Source organism: Megalops cyprinoides, chromosome 12 (assembly GCF_013368585.1).
Source record: "Megalops cyprinoides isolate fMegCyp1 chromosome 12, fMegCyp1.pri, whole genome shotgun sequence".
Classification (NCBI taxonomy): domain Eukaryota; kingdom Metazoa; phylum Chordata; class Actinopteri; order Elopiformes; family Megalopidae; genus Megalops; species Megalops cyprinoides.
The window spans coordinates 588,619-605,588 of NC_050594.1; the positions used below are offsets into that span (position 1 = coordinate 588,619).

The 16,970-nt window shown below is 55.5% G+C and overlaps 1 protein-coding gene across 1 annotated transcript in view; it reads right to left on the reverse strand.

The window, feature by feature from the left end:
- Nucleotides 1–16,653, reverse strand: part of heatr5a (HEAT repeat containing 5a) — a 36,337-nt gene extending 19,684 nt beyond the window's left edge. Inside the window, exons 1-16 of the mRNA XM_036542048.1 lie at nt 16,545–16,653; nt 10,874–11,054; nt 10,297–10,508; nt 10,013–10,121; nt 9,148–9,297; nt 7,620–7,791; nt 7,148–7,299; nt 5,608–5,857; nt 4,671–4,826; nt 4,178–4,428; nt 3,512–3,623; nt 2,723–2,875; nt 1,871–1,970; nt 1,330–1,439; nt 763–926; nt 1–166 (exon numbers count right to left, since the gene is read on the reverse strand). The exon at nt 1–166 is cut by the window's left edge and continues 1 nt beyond it. Coding sequence (XP_036397941.1) covers nt 1–166; nt 763–926; nt 1,330–1,439; nt 1,871–1,970; nt 2,723–2,875; nt 3,512–3,623; nt 4,178–4,428; nt 4,671–4,826; nt 5,608–5,857; nt 7,148–7,299; nt 7,620–7,791; nt 9,148–9,297; nt 10,013–10,121; nt 10,297–10,508; nt 10,874–10,999 — 2,383 coding nt within the window. The 5' untranslated portion in view covers nt 11,000–11,054; nt 16,545–16,653. The remainder of the gene's footprint in view (nt 167–762; nt 927–1,329; nt 1,440–1,870; nt 1,971–2,722; nt 2,876–3,511; nt 3,624–4,177; nt 4,429–4,670; nt 4,827–5,607; nt 5,858–7,147; nt 7,300–7,619; nt 7,792–9,147; nt 9,298–10,012; nt 10,122–10,296; nt 10,509–10,873; nt 11,055–16,544) is intronic.
- Nucleotides 16,654–16,970: the final 317 nt, after the last annotated feature.

Genomic DNA, 16,970 nt, shown 5'->3' on the forward strand with positions numbered 1-16,970 from the left:
TCTGAGGGGCAATGATGTGGGGGAACACAACCCCAAAAAGTTGCACAGTCGCCACAGTAACAGCAGCGGCAGGAGGGAGGGGCGTGGGGATGTCCTGGGACTTCTGGTAGATGCAGAAGGGGTCATACTCCAGGCTGCCCCCTCCCACGCTCCCAGCATGCTGCAGCTGGGAAAACCACCAAAATCCCAAAATCACACTCTGTATCAGAGAATCTCACACTCACGTCTCCAAAATCACACTCTGTATCAGAGAATCTCACACACACACACGTCTCCAAAATCACACTCTGTATCAGAGAATCTCACACACACACACGTCTCCAAAATCACACTCAGTATCAGATAAGGTTGGTGTCTTTAGCATGATGAAAAATTTGTGTCTTGTGTTCGACTTTTAACAATGAATGAGGCTGTTCTCCCTTCTGCTGGATCAAAGCAATTACATTCACTCATTAGGGGACAAGATAGCCACTCCCTGTTAGATACCACCTGGTGGACTTTCAGACAAATGGCATGATGTAAAGAGGAGAGCGCTAGCAGCACCGTCAGCACTGACTGACACTGTCTGTGAGACACTGTCTGTGAGACACTGTCTGTGAGACACGTCTGTGAGACACTGTCTGTGAGACACTGTCTGTGAGACACTGTCTGTGAGACACTGTCTGTGAGACACTGTCTGTGAGACACGTCTGTGAGACACTGTCTGTGAGCCAGGCCAGCAGGGCCGGTGAGATCGCAGGGTTTTCGGGCCGGCATCGGTACCTGCTCCTCGATGAAGCGGTGATCCGTGTCCTGCCAGGCCGGGCCCAGCAGGGACAGATCGTGAGAGTGGCACACAGGTGGCAGGAGGACCGACCCAGTACACACAGGGTTCTCAGAACCAGTGAGGTCACTGACCAGCTGCTTCATGACTGCCCCAAAGCTCTCTGTGGAAACAAAGAACATGAGACCTCATCATCCAGCACAAAAACACAAACACTCCATCAGCCAATCACAGCGCTCCTCAGGTCTATCCCTGGAAACCCACCATCAGCCAATCACAGCGCTCCTCAGGTCTATCCCTGGAAGCCCACCATCAGCCAATCACAGCGCTGCTCAGGCCTGGCCCTGGGGCTGCAGCCACACTGGCTTTGACCCCAGCTGTGCTGAATACTCAGCTCTGACTGCCATTTTACCTGCTACATTCTCCGTGAGGGAGCTGTGCTGTTGGTGGTGTTTTTCTTAAAGTGAAAGATAAAGTGAAGCTGCCTACTGAACATAAATACCAGTCCTGGGCAGAACTCAGTGCAGCTCAGAGCTAACAGAGCCCAGCATCCCCACTGCACTTACCTTCATATGTCCTAGGGGGCAGCAGAGACAGGATCTCATACAGCCTGCATTTGAACACCATGGATATGGTTTTCATTGGGTTTCCATAGGACTTTATCAGAGAAGGTAACCTTAAACAGGGCAGAAAAACCATGAAAAACATTTTCAAACTGAACGAAAGGTCAGTTTTGCAGTAACACAATGTATTGCTACATGGAACTGTTAAATGACTTAGGGAAATGGACATTCATCAGAGAAAAAGACCTTCATCATCTGACTGAACTAAATAAGCTCTACTGCAGGAGTTTACCTAAACAGCTGGCCTTGCACACATGATCTACACCAGTGTGCTTGTCCTGAAATAATCTGTAATAATGAATATCTGAGTGTACAAATGAACCACAAAAACATTACACAGAGTAAAATGCTACCTATGCTATCTACAGGATGCCTGGAGTCCTGAAACACCGCATTCTTTCAGAGGGTGTGAGATATGCACGCCCCACCCTGCTGACTCCGCCCTCCAACCCGTCCTAATCCGCCCCGCCCCATCAGAACTCACTGGGTCAGAAGAGCTACTGAACAAGCCAATGGTGTGAGGAGGCGACCTATGACCTCATCATTCAGGAGCTCGCCGCAGTGCAATACAAAGCTCTTCATGGCTGCAGAGAGGAGAGAGATAGCAGCCATCAGAGACAGGGGTGTCCCACCGGGGTGTCCCACCGGGAGACAGGGGCGTCCCACTGGGGTGTCCCACCGGGAGACAGGGGTGTCCCACTGGGGTGTCCCACCGGGAGACAGGGGTGTCCCACCGGGGTGTCCCACCGGGAGACAGGGGTGTCCCACCGGGGTGTCCCACTGGGAGACAGGGGTGTCCCACTGGGGTGTCACACCGGGAGACAGGGGTGTCCCACTGGGGTGTCCCACTGGGGTGTCACACCGGGAGACAGGGGTGTCACACTGGGGTGTCACACCGGGGTGTCCCACCGGGGTGTCCCACCGGGAGACAGGGGTGTCCCACTGGGGTGTCACACCGGAAGACAGGGGTGTCCCACTGGGGTGTCCCACCGGGGTGTCCCACCGGGGTGTCCCACCGGGAGACAGGGGTGTTCAACAGAGAAACAGTGGTTAATAGAGAGACAGTGGTCTTTAATGGGGCAGGGACAGCTCTGTCTCAGTGACAGAGGGGAGGTTAGACGAGAGAGAGAGAGAGAGAGAGAAAGGAGTGAGTGAGAGAATTAGCGCGTGTCGGCGCGTGTGTCAGCGTGTGTGTGTCAGTGTGTGGGCGGGCGTGTTGGCGCGTGTGTGGGTGGGCGTGTCGGCGTGTGTGTGTCAGTGTGTGGGTGGGCGTGTCGGCGCGTGTGTGGGCGGGCGTGTCGGCGCGTGTGTGGGTGGGCGTGTCGGCCCGGCTCACCGCACAGTGCCCCTGCCCGGCCCTCCAGCGTGACCTGCCAGGTGAAGCCGTCGCCGCGGCTGCGCTCTGACTCCAGGTCTCTGACGGCCTGAGGGAAGGAGCACCTCCATAGCAACAGCAGCCTGGAGACAAACTGCTCCACCACCGTGGGACCTGCGGGGGGAGAGAGAGAGAGAGGGAGTGTGTGAGAGAGAGTGAGAGAGTGAGAGAGAGAGCGAGGGTGGGAGAGGGCGGGAGAGAGAGAGGGAGGGAGAGAGAGAGAGAGGGAGAGGGAGAGAGAGGGAGAGAGAGGGAGAGAGAGGGAGGGAGAGGGAGGGAGAGGGAGGGAGAGAGAGAGGGAGGGAGAGAGAGAGAGAGAGAGAGGGAGAGGGAGAGAGAGGGAGAGAGAGGGAGAGAGAGGGAGAGAGAGGGAGGGAGGGCAGGAGAGGGAGGGAGGGAGAGAGAGAGGGAGGGCAGGAGAGAGAGGGAGCAAGAGAGAGAGAGAGAGAGAGAAGGAGAGAGGGAGAGAGAGAGAGGGAGAGAAGGAGAGAGGGAGAGACAGAGAGAGAGGGAGGGCAGGAGAGAGAGGGAGGGAGGGCAAGAGAGGGAGAGAAGGAGAGAGGGAGAGCGGGAGAGGGAGAGAGAAAGAGAGGGAGAGAAGGAAAAGGAGAGAGAGGGAGGGAGGAAGAGAGAGATGGAAGGAGAGAGAGAGAGAAGGAGAGAGGGAGAGAGAGATGGGGGAGAGAGAGATACGCTCATTACTGCCCCAACACACTCACACACAAACACACACACAGCAGGGTAACTCACCCAGGGTCATGAGTGCAGCCAGCAGCAGCCAGCCCCCCTGTGTGCGCTGGACGGAGATCCGGCTGTTCTGGGCGGCTGATCGCAGCAGGTCCTCAGCCAGCCCCAGCACCAGCTGCAGGAGGACAGGACAGGACAGGACAGGACAGGGGGTCATTTAACACCCGCACCACCCCTCAGCCACCCGCTCACCCGCACCACCCCTCAGCCACCCGCTCACCCGCACCACCCCTCAGCCACCCGCTGACCCGCACCACCCGCTCACCCGCACCACCCCTCAGCCACCCGCTCAGCCACCCGCTCACCCGCACCACCCGCTCACCCGCACCACCCCTCAGCCACCCGCTCACCCGCACCACCCGCTCACCCGCACCACCCCTCAGCCACCCGCTCACCCGCACCACCCCTCAGCCACCCGCTCACCCGTACCACCCGCTCACCCACCCGCTCACCCGCACCACCCCTCAGCCACCCGCTCACCCGCACCACCCGCTCACCCGCACCACCCCTCAGCCACCCGCTCACCCGCACCACCCCTCAGCCACCCGCTCACCCGCACCACCCGCTCACCCGCACCACCCGCTCACCCGCACCACCCGCTCAGCCACCCGCTCACCTGCACCACCCCTCAGCCACCTGCTCACCCACCCCCCTCACAGCGGGCCTCACCTTGCCCTTGGCGTGGGGAATTCCCAGGGGGCAGTGCTGCAGGGCGCCCAGCAGGGCGGCGATGGCGGCGCTGTACCCCGACACTGCCTCGGGACAGGACTTCAGCGCATTCAGCCTCTCGGCACAGCGGTCCAGCAGCACCGACGCCTGGGATGGCAGCGCCACGGCAACGCAGCGCAAACACCACGCTGCCGCCAGACGCGCCGACGCACTGGGGTGCAGCAGCACCGAGGCGACTGTGTCCAGCACTCCTGAGGAGACAGACAGGCAGACAGGCTCTGCTGAGGGGACAGACAGGCAGACAGACACTCCTGAGGAGACAGACAGGCAGACAGGCTCTGCTGAGGGGACAGACAGGCAGACAGGCACTGCTGAGGGGACAGACAGGCAGACAGACACTCCTGAGGGGACAGACAGACAGACAGGCACTGCTGAGGGGACAGACAGACCAGACAGGACAGGGTCCTGAGAGCTCGCGGGCAGGTAGACTCACCTGTGCTGGGGTCCTGCAGCAGGGGTGCGGCCGTGGAGCCCAGGTCCTGGATCAGGCTGCCCAGCTCCTGCAGGCAGCACACCAGCACATGCTGGCTGGCCGCCACATCCGTGGTGCTCACCCGCATCTCCACATTCCCATCATTCATAGCAGCGTCTGCAGGGGGCGGAGCGAGACACACCTGTCACTGACCAATGAGGAACTCACACACACTGACAGACTTCTATTAATAACCAATGACGTCCACACCAGGCACAACCTTGGTGGCCTCCTTTCTGTCGGCTCTTCTCCCTGATTAGTTCTACGTTGGCGTTGAGTGGGTGTGACATTACAATGTCTCAGTGGTGTAACTCGAGGACTCAACGTGACCTCAGCTCCACTCAGAGGAATCCCTGGGAAGAGAGGTCAGGGAAGCAGACCCCAGGACAGCCAGCTCTGGATGGAACTACCGCAAATCCAGCTCCCATCTCTACCATTTTATGAGCACAGAGCCTTATATTTACAAGAAGGAATGTCATTAACATCAGCATGAGACTTTACAGACTCCCAGACTACAGCCTCAGCTGAGAAGCAGGGACACAGGGCCTGTTTAATCTCCAGAGTGCCTCACACAGAGACACAGGGCCTGTTTAATCTCCAGAGTGCCTCACACAGAGACACAGGGCCTGTTTAATCTCCAGAGTGTCTCACACAGAGACACAGGGCCAGTTTAATCTCCAGAGTGTCTCACACAGAGACACAGGGCCTGTTTAATCTCCAGAGTGTCTCACACAGAGACACAGGGCCAGTTTAATCTCCAGAGTGTCTCACACAGAGACACAGGGCCAGTTTAATCTCCAGAGTGTCTCACACAGAGACACAGGGCCTGTTTAAACTGCAGCGTGTCTCACACAGAGACACAGGGCCTGTTTAAACTGCAGGAGGGACAGTCTCTCACCTACGGCTCTCTTCTGTCGGCCCACGGCGTGGCAGATCTCCTTGGCGGCAGCGATCTGGGCCTTCTCCCCGAGCAGGCTGCCGAGCGTGGCGCGGAGTATGAAAGAGACGCAGAGCCGGCAGCACACCGCGTCCGCCGCTGTCTGAGTGGCCCGCGGGTGCGACACCAGCTCCAGCACCAGTGGCAGCAGTGTGGCAAAGTTAGCCTCCAGCCAAGCACCCCCAAGGCAGGACACAAACACCACACAGGCCTGTGGTCAGAGAGGGGACATGGTCAGAGGGACTCAGAGGGACACACACACTCACTCACACTCACACTCACTCACACTCACACTCACTCACACTCACACTCACTCACACTCACTCACACTCACTCACACTCACTCACACACACACTCACACTCACTCACACTCACTCACACTCACTCACACTCACACTCACTCACACTCACTCACACTCACACTCACTCACACTCACTCACACTCACTCACTCTCACACAGAGACACATCCACTCTCACACACACTCTCACAAACACTCTCTCACACACTCTCTCACACACTCTCTCACACACTCTCTCACACACTCTCTCACACACTCTCTCACACACACACTCACTCACACTCACTCACACTCACTCACACTCACACTCACTCACACTCACTCACACTCACACTCACACTCACTCACACTCACTCACACTCACTCACTCACTCTCACACAGAGACACATCCACTCTCACAAACACTCTCTCACACACTCTCTCACACACTCTCTCACACACTCTCTCACACACTCTCTCACACACTCTCTCACACACACACTCACACACACACTCTCACACACACTCTCACACACACTCTCACACACACTCTCACACACTCTCTCACACACTCTCTCACACACTCTCTCACACACACACACACACACACACACACACACACACTCACACACTCACACACTCTCTCACACACTCACACACACTCACACACACACACACACTCACACACTCACACACTCTCTCACACACACACACACACACACACTCACACACTCTCTCACACACTCACACACACTCACACACACTCACACACACTCACACACACTCACACCCAGCCAGCCTGACCCCTGCACTCGTATAGAGACGCAGGACGGGCTGGGAGAAGGACACAGCTGCTAATTGGATTGTTCACTAATGTGAGGGAATCACAGATACAAAGGAGACGTGAACAAGCCCGTTTGCACTCTTAATTATTTCCACACGTCTGACGTTTCGTCATCTGAAGAGTCATTACTGTTCAGGCAACAGAGTGCCTAATATTACAGACATCTCCACAGCCCCCGGGGACACAATTACACACCCAGTCACAGAAAACTCTGCAGCTCTCATCCAAACAGACACCCAGCTTAATTTGACAGTAATGGAATAACGGCCAGGACTTCACTCCTCCTCACAGCCACCCAGGGACTCCTCAGGAGGAGACACGGGGGAGAGACGGGGAGAGAGGGGGAGAGAGGGGGAGACACAGGGGAGGTCTCACCTGTGTGACCCCCACTCGGACGTCCCTGCTGACGGAGCTGGTTCCCTTCAGCATGTCCCCGCTGGCCCGCAGGAAGCTGGCCCCGCCCCGCAGGAAGCCCCCTGACACCAGCTCCATCACTTCCTCCAGAGAGCTCCGCTTCTGCCGGGGGGCTGAGAGAGAAACACAGCGCTGAGCATCACACACACTCACACATGCACGCGCAGACACACACACACACACACGCACACACACTCTCTCTCAGACACATGCGAACACACACACACACGCACACACACTCTCTCTCAGACACATGCGAACACACACACTCTCTCTCACACACATGCGAACACACACACTCTCTCTCACACACATGCGCACACACACACTCTCTCTCACACACATGCGCACACACACACACACGCACACACACTCTCTCTCACACACATGTGCACACACACACACGCGCACACACACACTCGCGGGTGTGTACCTGTGGCTTGTTGGGGTGTGACTGCCGCTGCCAGCAGGGTGCCCAGCAGCTTGGAGACGGCCATGCGCACGTCGTAGCGGGATCCCTGGAAGGCGCGGAAGCACAGAGTGGCCACGTTCTCCAGCTCCGAGCTCCACAGGAACGCTGCCTCTCTCTGCAGCTCCAGCAGACACTGCAGACATTCAAACCAGCAAAGCTTTATTGACACCGTGCACCTCAGCTCCTGCTCCCTGTGCTGCTGCAGGCACGGACCTGCAGCACAACACTCCTCTCAGCTTCCTACAGTCTGCTAACATGCAGCCATGTGCTCTGCATCAGTCTGCATCAGTCTGCATCAGTCTGCATCAGTGCAGCTCAGTCTGCATCAGTCTGCATCAGTGCAGCTCAGTCTGCATCAGTCTGCATCAGTCTGCATCAGTGCAGCTCAGTCTGCATCAGTCTGCATCAGTCTGCATCAGTCTGCATCAGTCTGCATCAGTGCAGCTCAGTCTGCATCAGTCTGCATCAGTCTGCATCAGTCTGCATCAGTCTGCATCAGTCTGCAGCAGTGCAGCTCAGTCTGCATCAGTGCAGCTCAGTCTGCATCAGTCTGGATCAAATTATCACTGAGGAGAGACGTGCTGAGGAGGGACATACACGCTGAGGAGAGACGTGCTGAGGAGAGACGTGCTGAGGAGGGACATACACGCTGAGGAGAGACATACACGCTGAGGAGAGACGTGCTGAGGAGAGACATACACGCTGAGGAGAGACGTGCTGAGGAGAGACGTGCTGAGGAGGGACATACACGCTGAGGAGAGACGTGCTGAGGAGGGACATACACGCTGAGGAGAGACGTGCTGAGGAGAGACATACACGCTGAGGAGAGACGTGCTGAGGAGAGACGTGCTGAGGAGGGACATACACGCTGAGGAGAGACGTGCTGAGGAGGGACACTGAAGAGTCTGTGTGCAGAACAGGCATCTGGGGCTGTGTGTGGGAGGGGCAGGTATAAGGGGAACATGGGACTCCCTCAGAAATTCCTCCTCCTCCAGAAACAGCCAACCTAACGGAGCGGTTAGGTGAGTGGTTAGGGGAGCGGGCGGGGGGAGCGGTTAGGTGAGCGGTTAGGGGGAGCGGGCGGGGGGAGTGGTTAGGTGAGCGGTTAGGGGGAGCGGTTAGGTGAGCGGTTAGGGGAGCGGGCGGGGGGAGCGGTAAGGGGGAGCGGTTAGGGGGAGCGGGTGGGGGGGAGCGGTTAGGGGAGTGGTTAGGTGGAGCGGTTAGGGGAGCGGGTGGGGGGGAGCGGTTAGGTGGAGCGGTTAGGGGGAGCGGGTGGGAGGGAGCGGTTAGGTGGAGCGGTTAGGGGGAGCGGGTGGGGGGGAGCGGTTAGGGGAGCGGTTAGGTGGAGCGGTTAGGGGGAGCGGGTGGGGGGGAGCGGTTAGGGGAGTGGTTAGGTGGAGCGGTTAGGGGAGCGGGTGGGGGGGAGCGGTTAGGTGAGCGGTCAGGCAGAGCGGTCGGTGGAACGGTCAGGCAGAGCGGTCGGTCGTACCTGTGCGGCGGCGCAGCGGACAGCCATGGAGCGGTCGGTCAGGCAGGCGCGTGCGGCCTTGTAGATGTCCCTGTGGCAGGACACAGCGCTGACCCCCAGACCCCGCAGAATCCTCTCCAAACTCTGCATGATCTCATAGCGTCCCTGAGACTGAGGGAGAGAGCGTCCATCACTCACTCACACTCACACACACCCACACACACCCTCACACACACTCTCACACACACTCACACACACACTCACACACACTCACACACACTCACACACACACTCTCACACACACTCTCACACACACTCTCACACACACTCTCACACACACTCTCACACACACTCACACACACTCACACACACTCACACACACTCACACACACTCACACCCACACACACCCACACACACACACTCACGCACACTCACGCACACTCACGCACTCACGCACACACACACACGACTAGCCCCTGCCTGATTCACCAATCATCAGCTCCCTACAGCAGCCTCCTCACTAGTTACCTCACTAAAGCTAACTTTCCAATTATGACACATTTCCATAAAGACGCATCGCAAAGATTACTAAACATTTCTAAACGTTACTTCTGGGGTGCATTGATTTAGGGCAGCGGTTAGACTGGCATTATGTGATTAGTGTATGAGTGCAGCTGTGAAACCGGCCCCCTGTGCGGCCTGGCTGTGTCGGCTCTGTCCTCCTCTCCTCTTGCCTTCAGTTGCCGTTGTTTTGTGAGTAAAACTGAACCGTCTCCTCCTCCGCCCGTTCTGTACCGCCTCTACAGGCAGAGCGCTTGGTAACTGCTGATGCAGCTCAGGCCCCGGATGGGCGGAGCAGGGTTGCCACTGGAAACAGGTGCTCACCTCGGCGCTCTTCATGGCTTTGAGGAGGTTCCCCACGCTCTCGGAGAAGCTGTTTCCCAGCAGACGGCCCAGCTGCTCGTAGATGGAGCCCAGGCAGGCGATGGCTGCCCTGCAAGACAGAGCCCAGGGATGAGCATCTCCAGCACACACACAGAACCCAGAGCTGCCCTGTACTGCACTGCAACCCCCCCATACCCTGCAACCACCTGAACTGCAACTACCCAAACCCCACTGAACCCCCCTGTACCCAGCACCAGCGCTACGCGGGGGGGTCGGACACTCACAGGCGGGTGGGCAGGAAGCTGGGGGAGTCATCCTTGCTGCGGATGATGTCATTGCAGGTGTCGATGGTGAGGCTCGCGGTGAAGGAGTCGCCCACCCTGTAGAGCAGGGCGAGACAGTGGGCCAGGAGCCGGCGCGTGGGCGGCCCGGGGGAGCCCAGCAGAACCTGCGTCAGCTGCTCCACCAGCCGCCTCTGGTTCTGCTTCACATCGGCCTGCAGAGACACTCACATCAGCACACAGCCAGAGACCCCCGCACATATGGGCCGGACGCCAAGGAGGCTCAAAGAGCTGGACGCGCCAAAAACCTCAAGCCGTAAGGTGCTGAACTGACAAAGTGCCTTTTTTTCTCTTTTTAAAAGGTCCCGGGGGGGCTCTGTGCAGGGGCTCTGCTGGTTGGTTGGATTTGAGGAGCCCTCCTAAGCCCCACTGGAGGCCAGCTGAGCGTGACGAGGGCCCCCTGCACAGAGACCCCCCCCCCCCCCCCCCCCCCCCAACTGGCCGGCTCAGCGCAGAGACGCCCCTGAACATGCTCCTGGTTCCCTGCCTCTCTCCCCCCGGCTCTGCTCCCGGGACTCACCCTGTCTGCAGCCAGCAGCAGCTTCTTGAGGAAGCGCAGCCACTCGAAGACGAACTCGGCCCTCTGCGGCTCCCCCAGCCGGCTGCAGGCCGTCTCATCCAGCAGCAGACTGTGTGCCTGCTCCATCCCTGCAGCTGCCTCACCGCGCGGGACGCTACAGCGGCGCCATGCTGTACACAGCCTGCAGGGGGCAGAAGCACACAGAGGCACACTGAGACACAGAGACACACCGAGACACACTGAGGCACCGAGACACACAGAGACACACAGAGACACAGAGACACCGAGACACACCGAGACACACCGAGACACACAGAGACACACAGAGACACACAGAGACACAGAGACACACCGAGACACAGAGACACACCGAGACACAGAGACACACCGAGACACACCGAGACACACTGAGGCACCGACACACCGAGACACACAGAGACACACAGAGGCACACAGAGACACACAGAGACACACAGAGACACCGAGACACACAGAGACACACAGAGACACACAGAGACACACCGAGACACACTGAGGCACCGAGACACACAGAGACACACAGAGGCACACAGAGGCACACAGAGGCACACTGAGACACAGAGACACACCGAGACACACAGAGACACACAGAGACACACCGAGACACACCGAGACACACTGAGGCACCGACACACCGAGACACAGAGAGACACAGAGAGACACCGAGACACCGACACACCGAGACACACAGAGACACACAGAGACACACAGAGACACATTGAGACACACCGAGACACAGAGAGACACAGAGAGACACACCGAGACACAGACACACACAGAGACACACAGACACACCGAGACACCCCGAGACACACACAGAGACACAGAGAGACACAGAGAGACACAGACACACACAGACACACACAGAGACACACAGAGACACACAGAGACACACACAGAGACACACAGAGGCACACTGAGACACAGACACACACAGAGACACACAGACACACACAGACACACACAGAGACACACAGAGGCACACTGAGACACAGAGACACAGAGAGACACACACAGAGACATACACAGACCACACACCGAGACACACACCAAGACACACCGAGACACACCGAGACACACCGACACTGAGACACGGGAGTTAGAGTAATGCGTTACAACGCACGCGCACACACACACACAGGCATACAAGAACACAGACAGATAGAAACACACACACCCAGAAACTCAAGACACAGTCAGAAAGACACACACAGAAACATATCAAAACTTAGACACACACACACTTCCATGTATGTGTGTGAAAGACACGTCAGCACAGAGTATTAACACAGGCCAGAGGAGGGTCAGACAGGGAAGTGTTTGTAGCTCCCCAGGGCTGCTGAAAGTTCCTGTCGACCTGGAGACCTCTCATCAGAGAGATACGAGTGGCAGCCTGGAGGTAAGCGTGTGTACAGACCGCAGGGTTAGCGGGCTGCGCTATACAGAGCACTGCAGCTCCCGGCCAAGCAGTCTATACACACACACACACACACACACACACACACACACACACACACACACACACACACACACACACACACACACACACTGAACTACACATGGGCCATACACAGAGCATCTCTAACCCTAACCCTAAACCTATCCCTAACCCATACACAGAGCATCTCTAAGTCTAACCCTATCCTAACCCTAATACTGAACCACACACGGGCCATACACAGAGCATCTCTAAGTCTAACCCACAGCTGTCTAATCACCAGCCACACTCAGGACTTTTCCTGTCCCCACACTTCAGCCTTACTGCACTGCTGTGCATGTCTGTCTGTCTGTCAGTCAGTCCAGCCTACATCCCAAACCAGGATTACAGTCCATCACTGTCAATAGCGGCTCCAACACCTGGCTATCACAGAACAGCTGTGACCATCCTGCGTATCACAGGCGAGCTCTCACAGGACAGCTGTGACCGTCCTGCGTATCACAGGCGAGCTCTCACAGGACAGCTGTGACCGTCCTGCGTATCACAGACGAGCTCTCACAGGACAGCTGTGACCGTCCTGTGTATCACAGAGGAGCTCTCACAGGACAGCTGTGACCGTCCCGCGTATCACAGGCGAGCTCTCACAGGACAGCTGTGACCGTCCTGCGTATCACAGGCGAGCTCTCGCAGGACAGCTGTGACTGTCCTGCGTATCACAGAGGAGCTCTCACAGGACAGCTGTGACCGTCCTGCGTATCACAGGCGAGCTTTCACAGACAGCTGTGACCGTCCTGTGTATCACAGAGGAGCTCTCACAGGACAGCTGTGACCGTCCCGCGCATCACAGACGAGCTCTCACAGGACAGCTGTGACCGTCCCGCGTATCACAGGCGAGCTCTCACAGGACAGCTGTGACCGTCCTGCGTATCACAGAGGAGCTCTCACAGGACAGCTGTGACCGTCCTGCGTATCACAGGCGAGCTCTCGCAGGACAGCTGTGACCGTCCTGCGTATCACAGGCGAGCTCTCACAGGACAGCTGTGACCGTCCCGCGTATCACAGAGGAGCTCTCACAGGACAGCTGTGACCGTCCTGCGTATCACAGGCGAGCTTTCACAGACAGCTGTGACCGTCCTGCGCATCACAGACGAGCTCTCACAGAACAGCTGTGACTGTCAAGACTAACACAGATGAGATTCAGACGTTTGGGCGATGTGTCATGTAACTGCTAATCCATCAGTGAAATGACTGTTCAGCTGAAGTTGGTATTTCAGCCACTGCAGCATCCCTGCAGCCATTAACAAATCAACAGCAGCCAAGTTCATCTTTTCTACCATGTGAGCAGCAGCTGCCCCTCCGCTCACTGTGAGTCCGGATGGATAAGATCAGAATCTCTCCGAGAGGATGTGAAAACTGCAATCTAATGCTAACTCTGCCAACTGTCAGCAGATAACTGAGAGTGTTAAATAGAGATATTGCAGCTCTCTGATGTGTTTTTGATATGTGGCAGCCTCCCTTTCCAAAGGAGAGAACTTAATTTCTAAATTAAAATGAATAAAATGCACTTCATGTCTAATTAACTTTATAAATAAAAGTACAGCAACAAGGGGTTCCTTATGCACCAAAGAAGGTGCCAGCAATTGGTTAGAGCTGTGTTTCCAACCTAATTATTAGGTGTGAAATCCAAACTGCATCAAAAACTATTTACATGGTTTGCAAAAACAAACAGTGAATTCTCCAAATGAGCCCAGGTGCTGTGATGTTTGGAGAATTCAGTCTCTCAGTGGCTCTGCAAGAGATTCAGTAAAAAAGCTGTAAATCAGTGACATCACTGTTTGTTTCACATAAACATTAAACTTCCTGAAAGAGTACAAACACCGCTGACCCTCTTGGAGTCAATAATTCGGAGCTCAACTCCTCCTGCATCACAGCACCTGGTGTTTCAGCTAATTCACTTTCATGGCGACAGTCTCTGAGTTTGAGTGTGATTGTCTTATAAGATCAGCTGTCATAAGTTCAGTTTTAGAATCGTTAAACTGCAGAAAGGCACCGTCACACCCCAGCACAGCCCCCCTGCCTGCCTCTGCCTGGCCACTCTCAGTCCATCCGGGTAATATGACCTGCAGATCTGCACTGCACGGTGCGGCTCTGAAACGACCAAACTGCAGACCATTTCCAAAGTCCAGCTTTCGCTACGGCGATACTTAAGCCACCTACAGCACCATGGCACACCTACCTACACCAGCAGAACACCGGTCTGCTACCGGCGGAACACCGGTCTGTACCGGCGGAACACCGGTCTTTACCGGCGGAACACCGGTCTTTACCGGCGGAACACCGGTCTGTACCGGCGGAACACCGGTCTGTACCGGCGGAACACCGGTCTGTACCCGCGGAACACCGGTCTGTACCGGCGGAACACCGGTCTGTACCCGCGGAACACCGGTCTGTACCGGCGGAACACCGGTCTGTACCGGCGGAACACCGGTCTGTACCGGTTTAGCACAGGGGAGGGAACAGAAATGTATTCTTTGTGTGCACAGAAGGCCAGTCGATTTTCCTTGATTTCATCCTGCTTTTCTTGTGGTTAGAAGCAGAACCTCTGCAAAGCATGACTCATTCAAAAACCCAGCCTGTCTGCAGCAAATTGATCTTCACTATTAGATTACAGCACATTTAAGGAGAACACACAGCATAGCACAGCTATTACAAAGAAATATCTCTCCCCCGCTCCCTTCCAAAACGGACTAATGCACTTCCTTCATGCTGTGGAATATTTATGCACCATTAGAAAGCAGAAGACTTTGGTCTCAGCCGGTCCTGAGTTCTCTCTGAGCCAAAGCAAGCCTCACATCAGCCCCTGACAGCACACTGACACTGCAAGTGTGAACTTCAGAGAGAGACCTGGAACGAGTGCACACAGAATCCAGTATCACAAAGGCCAGAGTTAGCCCTGCGGCTAGGAGCTGAAGCACAATGAAACCCTCAGTGAATAAAAGCCTGCTTTACATTACAGAAACAGCTATAAAAACTGCCATATCTACTATATGGAACAGTATGTTTTCTTTTACCTTTCAGAAATATTATAATTAACTTGTGCACCATTTTAAACCAAAGACTGCCTTATTTTTTTAACTCTTAGCAGTAAAGTACCCAGATTGCAGATGCTGACATTGGCACGTATCTGGTAGGTACTGTAATAATGATTCAATACATTTTCCCAGGAATGAACCAAACCACACCAAATACCACTGATGGATTAATACATGTCTATCAAACAAAAAAACCTCAAACCCCACGACCGTGTACAGAAAACAAAAGATTTTAAAAGTAACTTTTATTATACATGTCCAGCATGTGGACAAACGGCATTAAGCTGACTGGTGAACACTAGGGTAGAAGTGTTACGGCTGTAGTTTGGAAAAGCTGTTTAATCGCATCGTTTCTCGCTCAGGATGCCTGGCTGGTGATCAATGATCACTCAACACGGCAGTGTAACACCGAACGAAACACCGGAGTTTCCTGCAGAATCACTGTTAGCTGCCTCGCTAACATGCAGTGAGGAGCTTTACAGCTAACCGAGCCGGCTACAAACACCTCTACTTTACTCAGGGTGTTAGCTAGGAAGCCAGCTAGGAAAGAGCCTAGCAATACATACCTAGGCTGCACTTACTGTATAAAGTAATAAGTAACTTTGCTCTATCCGACTGTGTCATGTAATTAGCCATTCCTGGAAAGTTACGGGAAGCCGGTGGACTCGCTCGCCGGTGATCAGGACACACTTTTTAAGGGTGCAGTTAAAAGCCTCCCCCGCCGATAGACCCGCAGATCCGTTTCTTTGCTGGTAGTTAGTTCGCTAAGTAGCTAAAGGGCTGAATTAGCTGGCAGGCTATGTAATGTTTGCTAACGACGTGTCAATACAGCTTAGAAGGATAGCCCTATGTTGTCTAATAACCCTGGCATTCCTAATGAAATTACGGCATGAAAGAGACGGCAGAGGAAAGTCCGGAGTAATCAGCCCCGCTGAGGGGAGATAAACGCGCTGTTTCTCCGGCCCGCAGCACCGATCGGCGGCTGCCATCAGTCACAGAGCTGGCTGGCTAACTGTAGCTAGCATGCTGTCCCTCTGAGAACACACTGTCCCCCAGAGCTGTGAGCCCTGAACGCGTCCCAAAAACTCCGCTGTTATCTTACCTGTCAATGGAAAACTGTAAAGATATATCCGGGCCGGATGATGCTGCACAGCGACGGGATTTTTCAGTTTGGCAGATATTCAGCTGTTTTACACACAGCCCACACAGTCTATCAGACTGAGAGCAGGTAGGGCAACCGAGCGCAGAGACATCGAGCACAGCCCGAGGCCGTGCCAGGACAGTGAGTCGATGGACGAGTTACCCACCGAGGGTCAGTGGAGTGCACTGCGTGTCAAGAGTCACATCAGCCTAACGACTGCGTCTGGTAGTCGTATGGTGGGAAATATCAAGGGCGTAATTTTGCATAGGGACGGTATGGACATGTCCCTACCAATATTTGAGAGAACTCGTTCGCATTATCTTTGGAGTGAAGCCATATTACATAATTCCAATGTCCAAGTCTTAATTAGGGGGGTCAGACCCCCCG